The 23,927-nt window shown below is 38.2% G+C and overlaps 4 protein-coding genes across 6 annotated transcripts; all 4 read left to right on the top strand.

Annotated features, from left to right (window-relative positions):
- The first annotated feature begins 2,148 nt into the window (after nt 1-2,148).
- LOC140777074 (disease resistance protein Pik-2-like) lies at nt 2,149-5,118 on the top strand. Its single transcript, XM_073120974.1, is given in 3 exon segments — nt 2,149-3,250; nt 3,253-3,985; nt 4,049-5,118. Coding segments are annotated over 3 exon segments (2,778 nt in total). The 3' UTR covers nt 4,992-5,118.
- Nucleotides 5,119-8,545: 3,427 nt separating this feature from the next.
- Nucleotides 8,546-11,794, top strand: LOC140777073 (disease resistance protein Pik-2-like). Its single transcript, XM_073120973.1, has 2 exons — nt 8,546-9,408; nt 9,442-11,794. Exons 1-2 carry the CDS (start codon nt 8,546-8,548, stop codon nt 11,492-11,494), a joined length of 2,916 nt encoding a protein of 971 aa, XP_072977074.1. The 3' UTR covers nt 11,495-11,794.
- A 1,817-nt stretch (nt 11,795-13,611) lies between these two features.
- On the top strand, nt 13,612-16,855 carry LOC140779181 (cellulose synthase-like protein E6). The gene is made up of 8 exons (XM_073124169.1): nt 13,612-13,989; nt 14,273-14,597; nt 14,690-14,830; nt 14,954-15,085; nt 15,189-15,401; nt 15,479-15,703; nt 15,780-16,127; nt 16,209-16,855. The coding sequence occupies exons 1-8, from the start codon at nt 13,718-13,720 to the stop codon at nt 16,749-16,751; spliced, it is 2,199 nt and encodes a 732-aa protein (XP_072980270.1). The 5' UTR covers nt 13,612-13,717; the 3' UTR covers nt 16,752-16,855.
- A 1,433-nt stretch (nt 16,856-18,288) lies between these two features.
- On the top strand, nt 18,289-23,236 carry LOC140778482 (poly(A)-specific ribonuclease PARN). 3 transcript variants are annotated; one of them, XM_073123218.1, is made up of 7 exons: nt 18,289-18,727; nt 19,510-19,640; nt 19,859-20,187; nt 20,284-20,397; nt 21,156-21,282; nt 21,360-21,624; nt 22,042-23,236. In XM_073123218.1, the coding sequence occupies exons 1-7, from the start codon at nt 18,360-18,362 to the stop codon at nt 22,865-22,867; spliced, it is 2,160 nt and encodes a 719-aa protein (XP_072979319.1). In that variant the 5' UTR covers nt 18,289-18,359; the 3' UTR covers nt 22,868-23,236. The 3 variants fall into 3 exon arrangements, with proteins under 3 accessions (XP_072979319.1, XP_072979320.1, XP_072979321.1); XM_073123219.1 differs by having other exon boundaries at nt 18,569-18,707; XM_073123220.1 differs by lacking the exons at nt 18,289-18,727; nt 19,510-19,640 and having other exon boundaries at nt 19,880-19,977; nt 20,052-20,187.
- The last annotated feature ends 691 nt before the right edge of the window (nt 23,237-23,927 follow it).

The raw sequence follows: 23,927 nt of genomic DNA, 5'->3' as shown, positions 1-23,927 counted from the left end.
GAAGCTCGGGTTTCTAATTTAAGAATCTCTTATGTATCAATCATAAGTGAGTTAGTTTCAGCTCAAGTTCGGCTTGAAATTAATTTCACACCTTTTAATTTAGCTCGGGCTTACCTCAACTCTAGCTGAGTTAATTTAATTTATCTACATGGTAAACAATCATTAAGAAAACTAATACTAATATATTTTTGAGACATTTAAAGTAAAATACTATGGTTAAATGATGAACATCTATATGATAAAATATAAACTATAATAAAAATAAAACATAACGTATTTTTGATAAATTTCTTAGAAAATAAAGGAGAAAGATATTTGTCTCACACCTACCTTTTAATGATACAACGATTAGAACTAGACATAGTATGATTAATCTGAATGAAAGTGACAATATAAATGTTTGTAATGAATTTATTATTACCTCCTAATTATAACAGATAAAAAGAAGACAATATCCACCTTATTATTACTATATGCAAACACTTTTCTGTGGGATCTTAATTATTAGACTAATCTGGGCTTCACTGGTACCTTGAAAACTAATCCAAAAATATATATATAATTATTAAAGTGGAGTCAACAAACCTAACTTTGAAAAGCACAAATTAATCTAATAAAGCTAAGAGTGGACCAAAAAGGGAATATTCACACTCTCTGTGAGGGAATAGCGGGGTTATTCGTGGAGGAGAAAGTCAAAGGTCTATGAAATGGAATTAAGCTCGAAGCAAGCTTGAGAGATCCGCCAACTGAGCTGACATTGGCTGCTGTATTAATTTTTGCTTGATTAATTGTGGTCTCTTAATGCAATGGTCTCCCACTAATTCCATCATAAAGACACAGTATCATTAATTTGTATATATGAAGACTATTATTCGCATGATATCTATGAGAAACATGGCCCTCCAAATTTGACCTAAGAATGAGAGGAAAACGCTTGCCTTGTACTTCTTTTTAAGTCTTCTATGACAGACAAAATCGGGTAGAATTTTTGCAAAGAAATTTTGTAACATCTATTAATGCAATTTTGAGATGGAGAAACGTTTACTTATAAGCAAATTGTTATAACTTATGCAAACTTTAATCCAAATCCAAGTGTCTATCGACTCGAGTTGAGGCTTTTGGGCTAATAATTATGTGGGCCAAGATAGAAGATCCCTTTTTTTGTTGGGCTACCTTCTCTTTAGCTTTGGATTCATATAGAGAACTTTAGTCCGATAGTTTTTTTTTTTTAAAACAAATTTAAAAATAAATAGGAAAAAACATAAGTTGTGATCTTCATGAGAGACAAAGAGGTGCAACACTAGGACTCCAGTTAAGTTATCTATTAATACGGTTGCCGGTTGCTATGAATATCACTTGAAATTAAGTTTCTTGAATTTAAAATTAAAGGATTATAAATACATTTGTAGTATATAAAATTTATGTAATATATAAAATAATCTTGCAGATATTAGGGTGTAAATGAGTCGAGTTTGAACGAGCTAATTTCCAGCTCTAGATAGCTCGAAATTAATTTAAGCTAGAGCAAGTCAGTATCCTAAAACTAAAATATTTTCAAGCCGAGGTGAATAAGCTCAAATTCAATTTGAATCTAATAGTTTATTTAGACTCGGATAAGCTCAAGCTGACACGGGCGTTGTCTATTTTGACACCTCTGCTAGCTATCGACATTTCAAGGTTTATCAACTTTGGTTACTCTGAGATTTCATTTGGAGGTGGAATTAGTGGGGATAATTTATCCTCACCTTATTACTTTACATAGTTATAAGAGAGCAGGAATAAATAGAAGACAAAATTAGTATCATTTCTTCTATAAAGAAAAATAATACCTCAGATTAAAGAATAGAAAGATTCTTTTCTTTTCTTTCCGTTTGTAAGTCTAGAATAACGTTCTTGCTTAAAATTTATTCTTCAAAAGTAATCACGTCTGGAATAACTTGAGAGCTAGTTGATCCCCTTCCAATTAAACACAAAAGCGCTAAGATGAATAACAACTCATGGCGTGTTTAGAACTAGTAAGTTTCGAACAACTTTAGAGCCACTCTATCATTTGGGAATGCATGCAAAGTCGATCATATATAAATGCCGCAGTCCCACTCAATATTTTTCCTCCCCTCCGATCTAAACTAGAGAGAGAGAGAGAGAGAGATGGAAGGCGCCGTTGTGAGTGCTGCGAAAGGTACTGTGAGTACTCTTCTTGGAAAGCTAGGATCCCTCCTGTCCCAAGAAGCTGTACGGCTGACCGGAGTCCGAGACGACATCCAATACATCAAAGACGAGCTGGAGAGCACCAACGCCTTACTTCGAAACCTTGCAAAGAAGGAGGGCCACGATGATCAAACCAAGGTCTGGTCGAAGCAAGTGAGAGAGATGGCGTATGACGCCGAGGATTGCATCGACGAGTTCATATATCACATCGGCAAGCCGTGCGGCTACCTAAGAAGGACCATTCGGATGATTAGGACACTAAAAGCTCGTCATCGGATTGCCACCCAGATCCCAAGCATCAAGGCCTGTGCACAACATGCGGGCGAAAGACGCTTGAGGTACGGCGTGGTTGGTGCTGCTGCTACTACCACTGGAAGTAGCAGCAGCTATGGTATTAATCATGCCGCTTCCAGTTATACCAAGCTTGACCCTCGGCTGCCTTCTCTCTTCGCCGACGAATCCCAATTTGTGGGCATTGAAAGCCGCAGTGAGGAACTCCTGCGTTGGGTGACGGAGAAGAACCAACAACGTGTCAGAGTGATCTCTATTGTTGGCTTTGGTGGCTTGGGCAAGACGACTCTTGCCATGATGGTCTACTGGAGTCCTAAAGTAAACAGTGTAGACTTCCAACGTCGGGCTTTCGTCACCGTGTCGAAGGATCGCGACATCAAGGTGCTCCTGAGGGACATACTAACGCAGCTCGTCGAGGTTCCTCGTAAAGCTAGTAATGCAGAAATGGCAGAGAAAGACAAAACGCAGGAGCAGAGGGAATCGCCTCAAGGATTCGAAACTTGGGAAGTGGAAAAACTCATTAAAAAAGTGAAAGGACTTCTAGAAGATAAGAGGTATGTCATCGTTCTTGACGATATTTGGGCTGTATCAGCATGGGATAACATCAAACTTGCATTGCCTGAAAACCATAATGGTAGTATAATAATAGTGACGACACGCATTGAAACTGTAGCTAACACTTGCTGCTCTCATAACCGTAATTATATCTATAACTTACAGCCTCTATCTAAGGTGCAGTCCAAAGAGTTGTTCTTCAAAACAGTTTTGGCCCTGATTTCAACAGTTGTCCTCCTGAATTAGGACGAGTACCTGATGCTATCTTGAAGATATGTGGTGGTCTTCCTCTAGCTATAAATAGTATAGGTGGCCTTCTCGCTAGTAAGCCAAGAAAGACCAAGGATGAATGGCAGAAGGTGCACGACCATCTAAGTTCCGAGCTGGAAACACATCCCACGCTCGAGGGAATTACACAAGTATTGACCCTTAGCTACAATGATTTGCCTGACTATCTCAGGGCCTGTTTTCTGTACCTTTCTGTTTTTCCTGAGGACTATGAGATCAAAAGGACTATTATAGAGAGACGATGGATGGCCGAAGGTTTTGTAAGTGAAAAGCGCGGATTGAACATAGAGGATGTCGCCGAAACATACTTTAATGAGTTGGTCTACAGGAATATCATCCAACCCGTAGACATTGATATAGCTGCTGGTAAGGTGAGAACTTTTCGAATCCATGATATGATGCATGAGATCATCGTTTCCAAATCAATTGAGGAGAATTTCGTATGTCCACTAGGTAACGAGTTCGCAGCAGTAACCCAGGACAAGGTTCGCAGGTTATCCCTCCATAGCTGTACCGATACTACTGTACAAGAGGTTATGAAGCGCATGAACTTATCTCATGTTCGTTCATTGACCATGTTTAATTATGCCCATCCAGTACTTCTGGATTCTCCTTGTTCGAGTCTGTTGAGGGTCTTGGATTTGTAAGGTTGCCAAACACTAAGAGATCGTCATCTAAGTAGAATATGTCAGATATTTCAATTGAGGTATTTGAGTCTCAGGAATACTAGGATTATGCACCTTCCAAGCAAAATAGGGAAGCTAGAATACCTGGAAACACTGGACATTAGTGGCACACGCATCAAAAGGTTACCCTCGGGAATAGTTAAGCTCCAACATCTGAAGTATCTGCTAGTCGGAGAACATGATACATTTTTGGGGACCATGTTTACACCAGATATGCCTAAGGGAGTTGGGAATATGAAAGCCCTGCGCACACTTGCTCATGTAAGAGTCAAAAACTATGGCGTGTTGCAGGAGCTAGGTGAGTTGACCCAATTGAGGAAGCTGCGTATTGATTTAACCGATCTACCTGAAGGAACCGAGACAGAGTCAGTAGTACAGACTGTTGCAAAGCTGAGAATCTGCCTTCGTTCTCTATCCCTTAAGCATAGGGCCCGTCAAGTTGACATTCTGAAGTCTTTATCCTCACCTCCCCTATATCTTCAAAAACTACAGATATTCGGCTATTTTGGTGAAGTGCCTCAATGGATCTTCTTACTCACTAAGCTCACTAGTTTAACTCTTAGTCGGACTAATTTAGAGGAGGAAGGCATACAGGCCCTTGGGACTATACCAAGTCTGCTCTGTCTCAGACTCTACGTGGGGTCATACACAAAAAGACAGTTGTGGTTTGGGATGGATTGTTTCCCAAACCTCAAGCTGCTAGTAATTGAAGGCCGTGAAGTTTGTGAGGTGGTAGTCAAGGAAAAGGCAGCACCCAAACTCGAAAAGCTTAAGTGGGAATTATGGGGGGGTGTTAAGATGGAAGGCATGTCGGGCATTGAGCATCTCCATAGCATCAAGGAAGTTGAGCTCCATTGTAAAGTCGATGATTATGTCCGAGATAAAGTGAAGGACATGACAGGTGCGGCTGAAAATCATACAAACAAACCCAGAATTATCGTGTCCCCACTGAAGTGGGACTAGTTCTACTACCGCCAAGGAGTCCCCTAAACTAAATTATGGTTACCGCTGCTATCTCTTTCTCTGGAGGAACAGGACATAGTACTTGGTTGCATTTTATTAGTCTCTTGTGCTGTATTTAATTTCTGTCATTTTGGTTGTGATTCGGTATGCTTTCAATATACGTTGTCAGAAAGCATTCCAGGTAGAGATCTACCAAACCCTCATCCATTGTAAACTGTATGCTCTTCGAACTATATTATATGCTACCACCATTAGTCAGCAAAGAGACATGCAGGCAGCTTCAAAATTAAGTGTAATCGCAATTGCGTGTGTGTGTGTGTGTGTGTGTGTTGGCTCGTAATTAGTTGTGTCTGTAGGAGAGAAATTGTTATGCATGCCATTAAGAAGACACAAAAATATGAGATTCAAATGCAATCCAAATAAGAACCGTTCCTAATTGCCTGAATACATATGGACCACCCTTGGGAAAGGCAAGATAGATAATATCCCTTACCACCGAATACAGAGATTGACTAGGTTTGCCTCTTGACAATCTGATTCCTGTATCATATTAAATAACCAATGTATCAAGAATCTTAAGCTATTTTATCATAAACCAACAGCTTCTTGTCTCTTTTCTTAAATTCCTTTTCTTTATACCAGTAGGACAAACTTGAATAGTTTTGACATAGACTAGCATTACAAGTCATTGGTACTCTTCTCTTGCCTCAGGATTAAAATCTACAACACTCACCATAAGAATTTTCTGCAGTTGGGTATTTTCCAGCATCTGATTGGCCCTCAAATCATCCAGTAACTATTAGAAGTAAATAAGTTTAGAAAATTACGTTTCTTGGAAGCCAATCACCTACCCGTCGACATGAAGATAAGATAACCATCAATTCTATGGGAGAAAAACCAGCAAGCAACGAGAAAGATGAACATTATTTTCACTGTGATTACTTTATTATTTAGGCCATCTTAAGCACTACTTAAACATGCACTAAATACAAATTTGTTAACGTCCACAGGCAATCCCAATCTTCAATCCAGTAGTAGAAATACAAATACAAAAAATTTTGAAACCTCCAATCTATTCCCTACTACTCCTGATACATTGCAACATAATTGCACTATACTTCTCTTTTCTTAGCATCAATCCTTTTCTTTATGCTAGGAGAACATCCTTGAATATATAGTTAATTTTGATATAGACTAGTTATGCAAGTCTTGATATAGCCTCTAAGAATTTTCTGCAGTTGGGTATTTTCCAGCATCCGATTGGCTCTCAAATCATCAAGTAGTTACAAGTAAATAAGTTTAAAAAGTTTCAATTTTTCGGAGGCCAATCTCCCACCATCCACAGGAAGATAAGATAATTATCAATTCTATCGACAAAAACATTAGCAAACAAGAAGAAAATTTAACATTATTTTCACTTTGATTACTTCATCTGGGCCATCTTAAGCATTACTTAAACATCCACAAGGTAAAAAGGTTGCTGACTTCTCTCTTCATCGAATCAAAGAAACATTTTACCGATCAACTTTGTGGAATCGTCTCTACCAACCAATCTTCTACCTGACTTAATATTAAGCAATCAATACTTAACTTTATAATCTTTCTTGTAACGAAACATATATATATGTTTCTGCTGAATTTGTCTTGTCCCATCAATAGCATAATTGAGATTGTACTTTGATGTTTTTAGTACATGAGGTAGCCTTTGAATAATAATTTGTGAAGCCCAAAATTATCAAAACACAAATTGTGCACCATGATGCCTCCTCGTTGGTTGATGTGATTGTTAAACATAACCAAGAGTGAAGCGGTAGCTGCCTTTTTAATAGAAAAAAAAGTTAGTTGACTATTAAAATGGATTATTTAAGAGTACTGAAACAACGAGGCCAGAGAGAAAGATTTACGTGGTTTTTTTTTTCTGTTGATAAAAAAAATCAACGTGAAAGAAACTAGATGAGAGAGATAGAAAATAGATTATTACATTATGAAAAATAGCTGCCTTTTAATAGAAAATAGTAGTTGACTATCAAAAAAGATTATTTAAAAGTGAAACAACAAGATCTAGATCTGAGAGGAAGATTGATGGATCACCAAGCCCATTGAAATGTTGGCGAGAATTTAGGCGATAAGTACGAAGGCCAAACCAGATTTCCGAGCCCCATAGGTTTGAATTTATAATCTGAAACAAAGAAGAAAAAAAAGAAGATGAAACAAGCGAATCTTCCCATGGAGTACCATTTTGCAACTTACACCTATGGTTTTCTATGTGTAATTTATGCGGCTAGTCTGAGCTAATCATGTTTCATAAATTTTTTCTTTTTAACAAATTAAGTTACAGTCTTTGTTTTATTGAAACTTGATTAGTGATGATCTTCTACCAAAATACACCACAAGATCATAAATAAGAAAATATATTACAGCAAATGGATGACAAAAAGGAGGCTATGACGCTCTGCTACCAACTTCTAACGAAACCTAATTTAGTATTCATAGTCAATCTACCACCAAACTAAATAAAATAAAATAAAAAGGTCTAGCAAGCAGTAGCTCATGCTTCACAAACTACATTACATTTAATTGTACTATTATTTTCTGGTGGGTCCAAGTTGAGGATTAGGATGAGCGATAGAAGTGAATATATCTTTTCAGAATGGAACATATTTTAATAACAAATATAAGAATAAACCATAAAACTGCATTGTATATCCCATGAGAAAAAAAAATGATTAGTGAAAAAGATAAGGGTAGTCGACCTGCGGCTAGAGGTGCTAAAGTGCAAAAGCAAATAATTTATCCTTGGCTTATTTTTATTTTAATTGGTCAAAGAGCAAAAACAAGCAACGGAATGAAATAATTGAAAAAACTACATTTCACACCCTATATTTCAAATTTTTACGATTTATATACTATATTCTAGCTCATATTTTGAGACTTTCTAAAACACCCTTGGTTAACAAAATTTAAGATAGAATATTCTGTCATTGCCGAACTTGATATTCTAAAAATACCCTCTCATTTGTTTTTAAGACGGAGTATCTTTTATAGAGATAGAAAAATTTTCTTTTTCTTTTTTCCGAAAAGTCCGATGGAACATTCTTTCATTGATACCTTTTTGTTAGTGACTAGATTATTTCCTAAGAATAAAATTTCGAAATATAAAGTTTGAAACCTAAATACTAAAATGATAGGATGTGAATCATAAATTCATAAAATTACATGGGGTGAAATGTAATTGACCCAAAATATTTTCACTTCCTATATAACTCTTTCACGTGACAAAAGAATATAGGACTTTTTTGTATTTTTTTATTAGTATCAACTTTGCTCAACATCTCCTCCTCTCGCGAAAAGAAAAACTCTAGAATGAAGTAAAAAAAAAAAAAATATTCAACTCATTCGCACAAAAGCACGAAGAGTTACTCATGACGTGTCTTGACATCTATAGAAAAAAAAAATTCATGACGTGTTCCTCTGTTGTTGATGCAAATTTAAGGGTAGAAATGCCGGTCTCAGTCTATTTTTTCATCTTCTCCAATCTTAATCTAGAGAAAGAGATGGAAGGCGCCGTTGTGAGTGCTGCGGAAGGTGCTGTGAGCGCTCTTCTTGGAAAGCTAGGATCCATCCTGGCCCAAGAAGCTCTAAGGCTGGCCAGACTCCGAGACGAGATCCAATACATCAAAGACGAGCTGGAGAGCATCAACGCCTTACTCCGAAACCTTGCAAAGACGGAGGACCACGATGTTCAAACCAAGGTCTGGATGAAGCAAGTGAGAGAGATGGCATATGACGCCGAGGATTGCATCGACGAGTTCATGCATCACATCGGCAAGCCGTCTGGCTACCTAAGAAGGGCCACCCGAGTGACGAGGACACTAAAAGCTCGTCATCGGATTGCCACCCAGATCCAAAGCATCAAAGCCCGTGCACAACATGCGAGCGAAAGACGCTCGAGGTACGGCGTGGTTGGTGCTGCTGCTACTACCACTGGAAGCAGCAGCAGCTATGGTTTTAATCATGCGGCTTCCAGTTATACCAAGCTTGACCCTCGGCTGCCTTCTCTCTTCGCTGACGAATCGCAACTTGTGGGCATTGAAGGCCGCAAAGATGAACTCCTAGGTTGGGTGATGGAGGAGAACCAACACCGTCTCAGAGTGATCTCTATTGTTGGCTTTGGTGGATTAGGCAAGACGACTCTTGCCATGATGGTCTACCGGAGCCCTAGTGTAAACAGTGTACACTTCCAATCCCGGGCTTTCATTACCGTATCGAAGGATTTCGACATCAAGGTGCTCATGAGGGACATGCTAACGCAGCTCGACGAGGTTCCTCGTAAAGCTAGTATTGCAGCATCAACCGACAAAGAGAAACATGCACGGAAGGAGTTGCTTCAACGCATCGAATCTTTGGGATCTGGACAATTTACTGAAAAGCATGGGAAAACATCGAAACATGAGAATGCAGCAACGGCAGAGAAAGAGAGAGAGCAGGCACAGAGGGATTGTAGCATGAAAGAACTCATCGAAAAAGCGAGAAATCTTTTACAACATAAGAGGTACGTCATCGTTCTTGACGATATTTGGGCTGTATCAGCATGGGAAAACATCAAACTTGCATTGCCTGAAAACCATAATGGCAGTATAATAATAGTGACAACACGCATCGAAACTGTAGCTAACACTTGCTGCTCTCATAACCGTAATTATATCTATAACATACAGCCTCTATCTGAGGTGGAATCCAAAGAGTTGTTCATCAAAACAGCGTTTGGCCCTGATCTCAACAGTTGTCCTCCTGAATTAGGAGAAGTACCTGATGCTATCTTGAAGAAATGTGGTGGTCTTCCTCTAGCTATAAATAGTATAGGAGGCCTTCTCGCTAGTAAGCCAAGAAAGACCAAGGATGAATGGCAGAAGGTGCACGACAATCTAAGTTCCGAGCTGGAAACAAATCCCACGCTCGAGGGAATGAAACAAATATTGACCCTTAGCTACAATGATTTGCCTTACTACCTCAGGGCCTGTTTTCTGTACCTTTCTATTTTTCCTGAGGACTATGAGATCAAAAGGAGTATTTTAGAGAGACGATGGATGGCCGAAGGTTTTGTAAGTGAAAAGCTCGGATTGAACATAGAGGATGTCGCCGAAACATACTTTAATGAGTTGGTCAACAGGAATATTATCCAACCATTAGACATTGATATAGCTGCTGGTAAAGTGAGAACTTTTCGAATCCATGATATGATGCATGAGATCATCGTTTCCAAATCAATTGAGGAGAATTTCGCATGTCTACTAGGTAACCAGTTCGCAGCAGCAACCCAGGACAAGGCGCGCAGGTTATCCCTGCATAGCTGTACCGATACTACTGTACAAGAGGTTAGGAAGAGCATGAGCTTATCTCATGTTCGTTCATTGACCATGTTTAACTATGTCCAACCAGTACTTCTAGATTCCCCTTGTTCGAGACTATTGAGGGTGTTGGATTTGCAAGGTTGCCGGAATCTAAGAAATCATCATCTAAGTAGAATATGTAAGATATTTCAATTGAGGTATTTGAGTCTCAGGAATACTTTGATTTGGCATCTTCCAAGCAAAATAGAGAAGCTAAAATACTTGGAAACACTGGACATTAGGAAGACATTCATCTATGAGTTACCCTCGGGAATAGTTAAGCTCCAACATCTGAAGCATCTGCTACATGGATTTTACCCTGATACTATATATTGGACATGGTGGACAATAGTGATGCCCAAGGGAATTGAGAATATGAAAGCCCTGCAAACACTTGCTGATGTAAGTGTCAACAAATATGGCGTGTTGAAGGAGCTAGGTGAGTTGACCCAATTGAGGAAGCTGGGTATTGATTTAAGCTTGTTACCTGCAAGAACCGAGACAAAGACAGCAGTACAGAATACACTTGAAAAGCTGAGCGGCTGTCTTCGTTCTCTATCCCTTTTGAGTTTGGGCGATAAATTGAAGTCTTTATCGTCACTTCCCCTATTTCTTCAGAAACTACAGATATGCGGCTCTCTTGGTGAATTGCCTCAATGTATCTCCTCACTCACTAAGCTCACTAGCTTAACTCTTAAGATGACTGAATTAGAGGAGGATGCTATACAGATCCTTGAGACTATACCAAGTCTGCTCTGTCTCAGACTCAACGAAGGGTCATACAAAGAAAAACAGTTGTCTCTTGGACCGAATGGATTCCCAAACCTCAAGCTGCTAGTAATTGAAGGCGATAAAGTTTGTGAGGTGGTAGTCAAGAAAGGGGCAGCACCCAAACTCGAAAAGCTTAAGTGGAAATTATGGGGGAATGATAAGATGGAAGGCATGTCGGGCATCGAGCATCTCCGTAGCATCAAGGAAGTTGAGCTCCATTGTGAAGTCGATGAAAATGTCCAAGGTAAAGTGAATGCCCTGACAGCTGCCGCTGAAACGCATCCAAACAATCCAAGAGTTATCCTAGGAGCTCTAACTTCGCAGGAAAAGGATTTCTTTTGAGCATATCAAAAAAACCCCATGTCAGGCATTGAGCATCTCTCTAAAGGCTGCTAAAGAAGCTGAAATGGTTACTGCTGCAAGATCTTTCTCTGGAGGAACAGGAAAGAGTCCGTAGTTGCATTTTATTAGTCTCTTGTGCTGTATTTAATTTCTGTCATTTTAGTTGTACTTCGGTTTGCCTTCAATATACTTTGTCAGAAAGCATTCTATGTATAACAGGTAGAGATCTACCAAATTAAACCCCATCTAGTGTAAACTGTATACTGTTCGTACTATTTGTTATATGATAGCTCCATTAATCAGCAATGAGAGAAAGGATGAGGAGATAAATTGTTATGCATGCCATTAAAAAGACACAATAATATGAGATGCAAATGCAATACAAATAAGAACCGCTCGTTACCTGAATAGATATGGGCCGCCCTTGGGAAAGGCAATATAAATAATACCACTTACCACCAAATACAGAGAGATTGATAAGGTTTGCCTCTTAACAATTTGATTCATGTATCATATTAAACAACCAATTAATCAAGAATCTTAATCTAATATATCATAAACCAACAACTTCAGAACATGATATACATTCGCAAGCCAAGCTTTTCAAATATGTTGTCTTGATTGAGTCAAGTCGAGTTGAATTGTTTGAAAATTAAAAGTGGGTCAGGATGGAAGATCCAATCTATGTTGGGCTCCCAAAACACAATTTGACCAATTCATCTAAATTACTAAGCTAGTAGGAAATAAACTAACAATATTACGACATGGTATATATTCTTCATCTGCACATGTAATTTATCTAGCATAATCATTTACACCAATTGAATATTACTTTATTCCCAACTAGTATATACATCTTTCTACTGATGTACTTGTGATATTTTTTCCATTTTATGTCTAAATCAAGTATTGTAACCTCAGATGAAGCTTCACAAAATGACCCATATTAGTTAATATTTCCATCAGCTTTGTAATGCGACGTGATTGTTTTAAGATACTTTCAATCTGAAGTCATGAGAAGATGATCGGGAAGTCAGAAAGATAGTGAATGTTGGAGAAATCTCTACTACTACTCCACTGTGCACTCTTCCAGACTATGAAATGTTGCAGCAACATAATTGAACTAATACTTCTTGTCTCTTTTCTTAGCACCAATATTCCTTCTTCTCTCGCCTCAGGATTTAAATCTACAACACTGACCGTAAGAATTTTCTGCACTTGGGTATTTTCCAGCATCTTATTTTAGAAAATTACGTTTCTTGGAAGCCAATCACCTACACATCGACATGAAGATAAGATGACAGACTATCAATTATATCAGAGAAAAAACCAGCAACCAACGAGAAAGATGAACATTACGTTCACTGTGATTACTTCATCTGGGCCATCTTAAGCATTACAAAATTATCCACGTGTTTGACTTCGATCTTCACTAAATACAAATTTGCTTACTTCTTTTAATCAACTAATCAAAGTAACAATTTAACATAATGTATAGCCCTCTTGTATTGGTCAGTCAACGTTGTGGAATCTACCAATCTTCCACAAGAAAGAATTATCTTATATGCCCTAAAATGTAAGCAACTATTTGCAACCTTACCACACGGCATTGTAGTTAAGAAATTATTTAAGTTTGTAATACGATATTATGCACTAAAAAAGAACGTTTTAGCTTTGTCAGAAATTATATTTTGGCCCAGTATGTCCTCTTGAATGTTTGACTGAACTACAAATATAAATATCATTAATAGGAAGAGAAAATTAAATTATATAATTCTAATCGTATTAAATAAATATATATTTGGAGAGAAGGTTCAGACAGATAAACTGAGTGTTGTTCAAACCGGCAACCTTTTCTATAATAAAAGAATTCACAGACGAGTACTACGCTACGCTACTAGCTTTGATATATATATATAAATTAAACGATAGTAACTCAGTCAAAAGAAGTTTACATCCATGTCACAGTGACACTCCACAACGAAAATAGTGCACCCATCCTTTCCTATCCAAATGTGTGGGACTGGGCAGCGTTTACAAGGCCTTTTACTTTGCGAGTGGTTAATGGAAGCCACCACATACTTGCTTCTCGGAATTTTTTATTTGGAAAATTCTCGTACATATCTCCTCCTGCATACGCATATATAGTGTTATAGATAAAGCGAAGCACCAAGACACCAATACACCATCCTAGAGGAGAGACAGAGAGAGAGAGAGAGAGAGATGCGTGGGGCTAGCGAAGAGTCTCTCTTTGCAACAGAGAAGGCGAAGGGAAGAATTGCTTATAGATTGTATGCTAGCTCGATGTTAGTGGGGATAAGTTTGATATGGTTGTATAGAGTGATTCATTTGCCAGGAGAAGGAAGAGGAGGGAGATGGTTTTGGATTGGGCTTTTGGGAGCTGAGCTCTGGTATGGCTTCTACTGGATCGTCACCCAATCCGTGCGGTGGAATCCCATATATCGGTCCACCTTCAAAGATAAACTCTCACGAAGGTTCTAAGTTGCAAATCTATTGATGAGTTGATTTTGTTCAATTTTTCCCTTCAAATTATATTTCTTATTTCTACAACAAAAATACCCTCTTTCTTTCTCCCCTTCTCTTACCTTGCAAATAAAAAACATTTGTTATTAAAAGCTATATACAATATCAGCGGGGGGGGGGGGGGGATGATTTTTATTTTTATAGGTATACCCATAAAAGGAGGACTAGATGATATAAATATATATGTATATATATACCAGAATTCTAACGTTTTCAAATGTCACTATGGGACAGATACGAAGCCAAATTGCCCGGCGTGGATATATTTGTATGCACTGCTGACCCGGTCGCAGAGCCGCCGAGCCTGGTCATCTCCACAGTTCTATCCGTCATGGCTTACAACTACCCGCCGGAGAAGCTAAGCGTCTACCTCTCCGACGACGGCGGCTCTGTTCTCACGTTCTACGCTCTTTGGGAGGCATCCCAGTTTGCAAAGCATTGGCTTCCATTCTGCAAGAGGTATCAGGTGGAGCCCAGGTCTCCTTCTGCCTACTTCTCCGAGTTGGATGTCTCGCATGGCACGTGTGACTCCAAGGGCAAAGATTGGTCTCTCATGAAGGTAATAAGATATCTAATAAGAAGTAAAAGTAAAAGAAAGAAGGTTAATTATGAGAACAAGTTGACTTGTTTTTTCTATATATGTTGCTGCAGGACCTGTATGAAGGGATGGTGAATCGCATTGATTCTGTTGTGATCTTAGGCAAGATTCCTGAAGAACATAAAGGAAAGCATAAAGGATTCTCTGAATGGGATGCCAAAGTGAGCTCTAGAGATCATCACCCCATTGTTCAGGTGGACACTATATAGGAATCAAGTTACTGCAGTTTAAATTTATCCATAAAAACTATGTATAGACAAAAGAAGTATGATTAATTTCAACAATGTAATTATTATCACTATTATTTTCTTTGGTAGGTTTTGATTGATGGAAAGGAGCAAACTGCAACTGACAACGACGGAGAACGGCTACCGACACTGGTATACATGGCACGCGAGAAGAGACCTGAAAGTCACCACAACTTCAAAGCTGGGGCCATGAACGCATTGGTAAATTAACCTTTGCCTCGTCACAATTTTGTCTTAGAAGTTAAATTACTTACCATCTTCTTAACTCAGCTAAAATTTTCCCTCTAAACTAATGAATACACAGTTAAGGGTGTCATCAGTGATAAGCAACAGCCCTCTCATCCTAAACGTGGACTGCGACATGTACTCCAACAATTTCGACTCTATCAGAGATGCTCTCTGCTTCTTCTTAGATGAAGAGATGGGTCACAGCATTGGATTCGTACAGTATCCTCAGAACTGCAACAACCTAACAAAGAATGATTTATACGGCATTTCTTTCAATACTGTCAACCAGGTTGGTAATTAACAATTTTAAAGCCATCATCTACACATACTACCTATGCTGTTAATATTGTACTTGATGGGGCTTAGGTGGAGCATCATGGCTTAGATAGTTGGGGTGGCACTCTCTATATTGGCACTGGATGCTTCCACAGAAGGGACATCCTCTGTGGGAGAAGCTATAGCAAAGACTATAAGGAAGACTGGAACAAAGGAGTTAAGAGGAAAGCAGGAGAAAGTGTTCAAGAGGTGGAAGAGATAGCCAAGTCTCTTGCTACTTGCACCTACGAACATGACACTCAGTGGGGAAATGAGGTCTCTCTCTCTCTCTCTCTATATATCAGTATATGGATATATCAAAGTTAAGCTAATTATGGAAAATAATTTGCAGATCGGATTGAAATATGGATGCCCAGTGGAGGATGTCCTCACAGGACTGACAATCCACTGCAGGGGGTGGAAATCCATCTACTTTAATCCTCCAAGGAAAGGCTTCTTGGGTGTGGGACCAACAACACTAGAACAGGCATTGGTGCAGCACAAGAGATGGAGCGAGGGGAATTTCCAAATCTTTCTGTCCAAGAACTGTCCTTTCTTAGTGGGCCGTGGAAAGTTCAAGCTGGGCCTTCAAATGGGCTACAGCATCTTCGGCTTGTGGGCTCCCAACTCCTTCCCAACTCTCCACTATGTTGTTGTTCCTTCTCTTGGTCTCCTCCATGGCATCTCCTTTTTTCCAAAGGTGACAAGGACCTTTCTCATATTCTTTCAAATCACTTTTTTTTTGGCATGTATAGCCTTCTAAATTTGATGACAAAATTAGGTAACTAGCCCATGGTTCATCCCCTTTGCCTACGTTGCGATTGGCAAACACACGTACAGCTTGATCGAGTCACTAAGATGTGGAGACACACTGCGTGGATGGTGGAATCTTCAAAGGATTTGGATGATAAGAAGGATCACCTCATACCTCTATGCCACCATTGAGGCCTGGCTCAAGTTGCTAGGGATATCGAAAATGGCGTTCGCGATCACGACGAAGACGAGCAGCGGCGGAGATGCGTCGAAGAGATACGAGCAGGAGATGATGGAGTTCGGGTCGTCGTCCTCGATGTTCCTGATCATAGCGACTGTTGCATTGCTCAACCTTCTGTGTTTGTTTGGTGGATTGAGAAGAGTGGCGATGGATACGAGAATTGTTGATCAATTCTTAGTTCAAGTTATCCTGTGCGGACTAATAGTAGCTGCCAATATCCCTATCTACGAAGCACTCTTCTTTAGGAGAGATAAAGGCAGCCTGCCCACCTCCATCACAGTTGTTTCTCTTGGCTTCGTATTGTTGGCATGCTTGATGCCTATAGTTTGAAGTTTTCATAAATGTATGCCAATGTATTAGAGTTCACTATATGTAGTCTCTTAAACTTCACAGTATTATGATCAGAGAATAGTATTGTGATATATTATTTAGCATTCTTTGTTTGCAAGCAGCATTGAGTCTAGTTTTACTGAGGTGATTATAGAGTAAAATTAACTTGCAAATTATTTTATTGGTTTAATTAAATTTTAAACCGTCATGGTTTGACTAAATTTTACAAAACCTCTATATAGTTTTAACTTAAGCACTTAAATCTAATGAAAGTGTAATTATTATATTTTTTCATCATATTTGATGAAACATGGATCGAATTTGAATATATTTCTTAAAAATAATGCCGTAGAGAATTGAATATATTTTTCGATGTATTTAAAATAATATCGATAAGATTTTAAATGACAAAAATATCAGAAATATATATATCTATTCAATATATTTATTATTTTTTTATTATTTAAAATATAATTGGTATTATTTAAGCCTATATTTGTTTTGAGTGAGGGACTTTTCTTGAACTGGTTTAGTAACCTTTAATCTAGTTCAGTAACTAAACATCTTTTTATCTTTATTATACTAATCAAGTTTAATCTTCAAAAAATTAAAACTAAAGAAATATGACTAACGAATCAGGTTCACGGATTAGACTTATCTAATCTTTTACAACTTTGTTTCTAATAAGGATCTATAAATTTGGCCTCTAGTTTGAACAAATAAGATGAAAAAGATAATAGTTATATTTTAGTCAAGACCAAGAGTTAATTAAGTGGTTAAGTCAAAAGCCCATCGTGGTTTTGTAAAATTGAGTCAAACCTCGTGACGGTAAAGTATTTATATTTTTTAGGGGTGGCAAAACTTGACCCGACCCGATAACCCGACACGATAACCCAACTGTTAATCGGGTTTGGGTTTAGATTAATCGGGTTCGAGTCATAAACGGGTTAACCCGCCTAACCCGATTATTAATTGGGTCGTGTTCGGGTTTATGCCTTTGACCCGCTTGACCCGTTTAACCCGTTTAGTTTTAATATTGTATGAATTATTAGGATTGTATTTGTGTAATACACAATTTATATATAATAAATCAGTAAATATTAAATTTTATATATGATTTGTATTAAACGGGTTAGACGGGTCGTGTTAGCGTGTCGTGTTAACTTGACCTGTTTATTAAACGGGTTAGGCGGGTCGTGTCGTGTTACCCGTTTATCAATCGGGTCGTGTTCGTGTTTACTAAATGCAACCCGTTTATTAATTGGGTCGTGTTCGTGTCAAGGTAATGTTGACCCGACCCGAATCTGACCCGACCCGAACCCGCTTAACCCGACCCGATTGCCACCCCTAATATTTTTCTCCATTCAAGCGTGTTTTGATCCAAAATTATTAAATCTAAAATGAAGCAGAGTTAGTATTTAGTAGGCAAGTGTAATTCGCTCTAATAAATTTATATTGGGCTTCGGTTCGCGAATCTCGAGGTAATCGGAGGGCCAAGCAACTCATTTGTGACTCGAACCATATAAATGAGCTTGAACCGAGATCCCATCACCTCCCTCCCTCCTCCGTGTCTTCTCCCTCCGCGTTCCAGAAGGGTATGAGACGGCGATGAGGAGGCAATGGCTACTTTGGTCGCGTTCCAAAACCCTAACCCTAGCTCGTTCTCTGCCGCTCATCCGCCCCTTCTCGTCGTCCTCTTCCTCCGCCGGCGGCGTGGCTGTCAGGAAGGTGACGAGGTCCAACTTCGAGCCGGCTTTGGATAACCTCCGTGTCCTAGTCCGAGAGGCGGACTTCGTCGCCATCGATCTCGAGATGACAGGCGTGACGAGCGCCCCGTGGAGGGATGCCTTCGAGTTCGACCGCTCCGACGTGCGCTATCTCAAAGTGAAGGATTCCGCCGAGAAGTTTGCGGTGGTGCAGTTTGGGGTTTGCCCCTTTAGGTGGGATGCGTCCAAGGTCTCCTTCGTCGCACATCCGTGAGTTAGTAGATCATTTGTTTATATCTTTGATTGGGTTATTGCTCGTTAGGCTTTAGGGTTTTGATTAGTTAACTAGAAGAAAAGTGAAAGAGAATTGAGTAAAAATGATCTTTCTTTGCCATTGCAATAATTTGGAATCTTTTTTTATACTGAATTTGGTATTTTGAGCAGCAAATTTGGATCTTGATTCCTGATATTTGGTTTTTTAAACAAGTTTACACTGGTTTGTACAAATTTTGGAGGTGATTATTATTTTCTGTTTGCATATCTCCAAAAAACAAAATATTAAACACCGATAAAGTGGTGTTTAATTTATATGTAATGCTTGGATTTTAAATATCGCCCATCCATGTGTTCTTTAATGTTTCCTTGTTTATATTCGGTCTGTTTATAGCTCGTTGATTTTGGTTTTTGGATTAGTTGCTGTGAAGAGAACTGGAAAGCGAGCTGAAAAAAGATGACCTTTTTGCAAAATTCTTTCTCTCCAGCAATCTTGGTCGCCGCAATGTTGATTGGTTTTCAGTGGATTTGGTGTTTTGAACAGAAAATTCCGTGCTTAATTCTTATTTTTGTTTCCTTCGCACGTTTTTATGCAAGTTTTGGAAGAATATTGATTTTTGAATTTTGCAGATTTAGAATAGAAAAGAAAATTGAAAACATTGATATATATATATTGAACCTTTTCTATGTCTAAATATGTAGTCCACTGTGGTTCTTAGAGGTCTTCTTTTGATTCATCCATGAAATTTGATGTCTGAGATGTTTCTTTCATTTTGCAGGCACAATTTTTATATATTCCCCAGAAAAGAGCTTCCAATTGATGGGCCATCATATGATTTTCTATGCCAGACAACGTCAATTGACTTCCTGGCTAAGTACCAGTTTGATTTTAATGCATGCATACATGAAGGTGTTTCCTGAAACTGAAATGGTTTCTTGCCTATTTTGTGTTGTTATTATTGCATGATTATAGCTTCCTTATTCCACTTTAGTCCTATGCATACGTTATTCAGCAAGATATGGTCAAATGTCACAGAATAACCTAGTTCAGTAGGGCATTCGTGCTGTTCCTCTGCGTTCAAGATATTCTTAGATTATCCATGTATTTACAGCTATTGGATATCTCAGGAATATCTTATTTATCCAGTGCACAAGAGGAAGATGCTCTTGGGAAATTATCATCAGCATACAAAGATGAATTAGCTTCATCTTTACAGTCTTTGGAAGAACATGGGGACATACCAATAGTGAGTAGTGCTGATCTTCTCTTCACTGAAAGGATGAAAGCTAGATTTAATGAGTGGCGTGATGGAATATTCAGAAATCCAAGTGAGGGCTATCATCTGGAAGAAAATCTTAAATGCAACAAATTTCAATTTCAGACAGTTTTCTTTAAGATGCGTCCAGCAGTTTTACTTGATGGGTTCAGCTCACATCAACTGAAGTTAATTCGACTGGTAATTATTTATAATACATTATTGAACTTTTAAAATATTGTAATAGGACAAAGTATTATTGAACTTTTTGCTAACAGATAGTATTTTGATCCGCAGGTTTTAAGAAAACATTTCAGGGACCTTGTATATGTTCGTACGCTTGGTGAGGATGATACATGGCAGAAGAGAGTAGTGTATACAGACACTAATGAGGATAAAGCATCTTTGATGGTAAGAAAATATAAGAAGTTCATTTAAACTTATTTCAATTTTCCTTCCAGCATGTGCAATAACCTAGATACATTTCACGTGGATCATAATACCATGTTTACCTTATTTTAGGTTGGAAGACATTTTCTAAATTTCTGAATTAGGGTAAATTGCATTATTAAAGACAAGCCAAGGCTACTTTAGGTTGGAAGACATTTTCTAAATTTCTGAATTAGGATAAATTGCATTATTAAAGACAAGTCAAGGCTATCTCTTGTTTCTCCAGTCAGGTAGTACTGATGTTAAATTTTTTATTTTTTTTCTTGTTTGATGGGTTTGGATAAGAATCCTGCCCAACCATTAGTTATTTAAACATTCCGATTATTCAAGGAAGTAACAGGCAAAAGAAACATAGTTAGATACTTAGATCCTCGCAATAGTCCATTTTAGTTGACAGAGAACCGGAGAATCAACTCCACATATGGAGCTCATTTATTTGCAGGAGAGCCATCTCCACTGCTCCACATATGTAGCAAAAAGGATTTGCAACTAGAGAATGTCATGGATCCTAACACCAAGAGCTAACTTTGTTATTTCCTTGACCATAAGTGGAGCAGAATATTGGCTAAGATTATATAGTTATGCTGCGACTATGTGCTATCAATCTAATCTTATTAATATAAATTGTGCAAGGGAAAGGAGGTTCCATGCTCTTCTCATAAGGCTGGTGCAGAGCATACACCTTGTTTAGACTAATATCAATGGCTCTTTTGTTGCAGAAAGAGGTCAAGGAAGGTCTACTAAGGAGCACAAACTCAAGGGTCAGGTCTGCTGTGGGATTTCGTCATGTTATAGATCTTCTTGTTTCAGAACAGAAATTGATTGTTGGCCACAACTGTTTTCTAGGTGCTTGTGTTTTCTTATAACATATATTTACGTACTTATTGAGTGTCACTCTCAGTTGCTTCTTTTTCATGAAACAGATATTGCGCACATCTATAGTAAATTTATTGGCCCTCTGCCTTCATCAATTGAGGAATTTGTATTGGCTGTCCACGACAAATTCCCACACATTATAGACACCAAGCATCTTATGAACAGCAGCCATGCTGTTCAATATCTGATGAAGAAAAGAAGCAAATCACTATCTTCAGCTTTCTCTTTGTTGTGCCCCATGGTCTCTTCTGCATCCCAGAATTTGGCCTCAAATTTGTATGTGAAAGTTGAAGTGCAAACAGATGAATCAGGGTACAACATAATTCACTATTTTTAGCATAAGTTCCTTTTCCTGTGTGTACTACTATACTTACATTTAGTCACTTCACTGGTAGGTAACAATTTTTTGCTCTATATTGTGCAATTATGCCTTCCTTCATGACTGCTGTTTTATTGTAGCTTTATGTTCTTTTAGTTAAAGTGTGCATGACCCCTATCACTTGTCTTTGTGATACTTTCTCTACCATCACCTGCATTGTTGAAAAGTTTAGGAAGGCTGAACATGATGAAAGAATTGAATCTGTGTTGTGGGAACTGATTTTGTCTTTGACTATGTAACAAACATGTTGGAGACATTTTACTTTCTTTAAATGATAATCTGAGAACAACAGAGACTGTTGGTTTTGAGTCTTTTGACTGGATGGGTCTTACTAGATGTTTTGCCTGCAGATCATCTTGCTTCAACTCAGGTGCTAAGCACGAAGCAGGATACGATGCTTTTATGACTGGATGTGTATTTGCTCAGATGTGCAGTCATTTAAGCATCAAATTTGAGCTCCTTTCACCACCAGCCAATCTTCCAGAAAATGATAAGATTCAGAAGTACATCAATCTTCTATATCCAAGTTGGAACAGTGGAACTGTGATTGATCTAAGCACTGGAACAGAGAAACCAGAGCCAGCTTACAAGAGAAAATATCTTACTGTTGTGTTCCAAAACATTGCCCTTGTCTGGGGATTTCCATCCAAGTTGAAGCCAAAAGATCTGAGAGAATGTGTTTGCAATGTGTTTGGTCCAGATTCTGTGACATCAATTTTTTTCCTTGATTCTTCTGCTGCTCTTATTCAGTTCAGCAAAGAGGAGTTTGTGGATGATTTTTTGCTTTTGAAGGATATATTGGAGAGAAATGATGATCCCATATCAGTTTTGCATCCTCTCTCTGTCCTCTTGGAAGGTGGCAATACACGTGCTGCAAATTATGATACTTACAGAGACATTTGCAGTGCTTCCATGTCGAAGATTTTGTTTGCAGAGCAGGCTGAAGCAATTGGCATAACATGGAAGACAAAAGTCAACTGTGGTAGCCAAGAGGCCCAATATTCTGCAAGCAGCACTGACAGTCCAGCTGAGGATATCCTTTCACCTGCTCACAAGCAGGTTGTGGGAAGAAAACCAGAATCCAAGAAGCAATCTTCTCGTGAAGTTTCATGTGAAGATATCTTAGATTCTCTTTATGCCAAATCATTATTTGGAAATAGAATGACAAGTACATAGCAACTATTTTGAGCAGGCACCGTCTTTGCTTTTGCTATTGCTAGGTTGGTTGGAGCATCCTACTGATCCATCAAAGAATTATTTTGGAATTGTGCCTTCTTGATGATCTTGGTTGCCAAATGGAGCTGCATATTTGTTACATAAATTTAACCGTTGATGTAGTTGTTAGTGTATGGATCGAGTTTGGGCTGATGATCTTTCGTCAAATTTATGCATTGGCCATTGTGGGATGCAGTTGTTGCCATTTAGATCGAGCTTGGGCTGTGAAACTGCTCTTAGCAGGATTATTTCTGCTGGGTTTACAATTGTACTTTCAGCTACATTTTTACATTATATTTTGAGTCTCTCAGGTTTGATATCTGTTGTTAATTGTTGAGCTGTTATCGGGGTTGGATATCTTTTTTAGGGAGTTACATTTCCTACCTCCACTGTATTTGTGTAATCGTAGAATACTGTATTTGTATAATCATCTACAAAAAATCTGCGCAGAGGCTGTCCTGATGTATGCTCAAATCTAGTTATTGTGCCACTAAATACGTAATCTGATATTTGCCAGAGATAACAGAAGTATGAGAAAGGAGGAGGTAAGCTATTATGATAGATTATTCATTAGAGATATAGAAGAATTACAAATATTCTAGTGTTAAAATCAGCCTAACTTTCTTGAGACTGGTTGTTCCATATAATGGTTTTAATATTTTTCAAGATAATTAGTTTATCATCTTAGATTAAACATAAAACATGTCATGCTTCATTCTTCTTAGCATCTGTCTTGCGTGTAAACTATTTTGCAGCAGTAGCATAATCCATCATCGTATTAGTTAATATACCATAGTAACCATACTTCGTGGATTTCATAGTTCATTACACAAAAGCTTTATGTATCCATATACTGACATTTAGAATTATTTAGTCATTAATTTTCTTAATCTGAACGAAAAAATAAAGATTCAGTATCAAATTAAACCTAGATGGTAGATCATTACATGGGTATGGTACGTATGAATGCAGGTGTTTATCTATGTATATGTATACTGATAAATCGTAGCAAAAGGTAAGC

This window comes from Typha angustifolia, chromosome 15 (genome assembly GCF_048772165.1).
Source record: "Typha angustifolia cultivar Huaian chromosome 15, ASM4877216v1, whole genome shotgun sequence".
Taxonomy (NCBI): domain Eukaryota; kingdom Viridiplantae; phylum Streptophyta; class Magnoliopsida; order Poales; family Typhaceae; genus Typha; species Typha angustifolia.
Note: the sequence above shows the minus strand (reverse complement) of the source record. Positions and strands in the feature narration are given on the sequence as shown.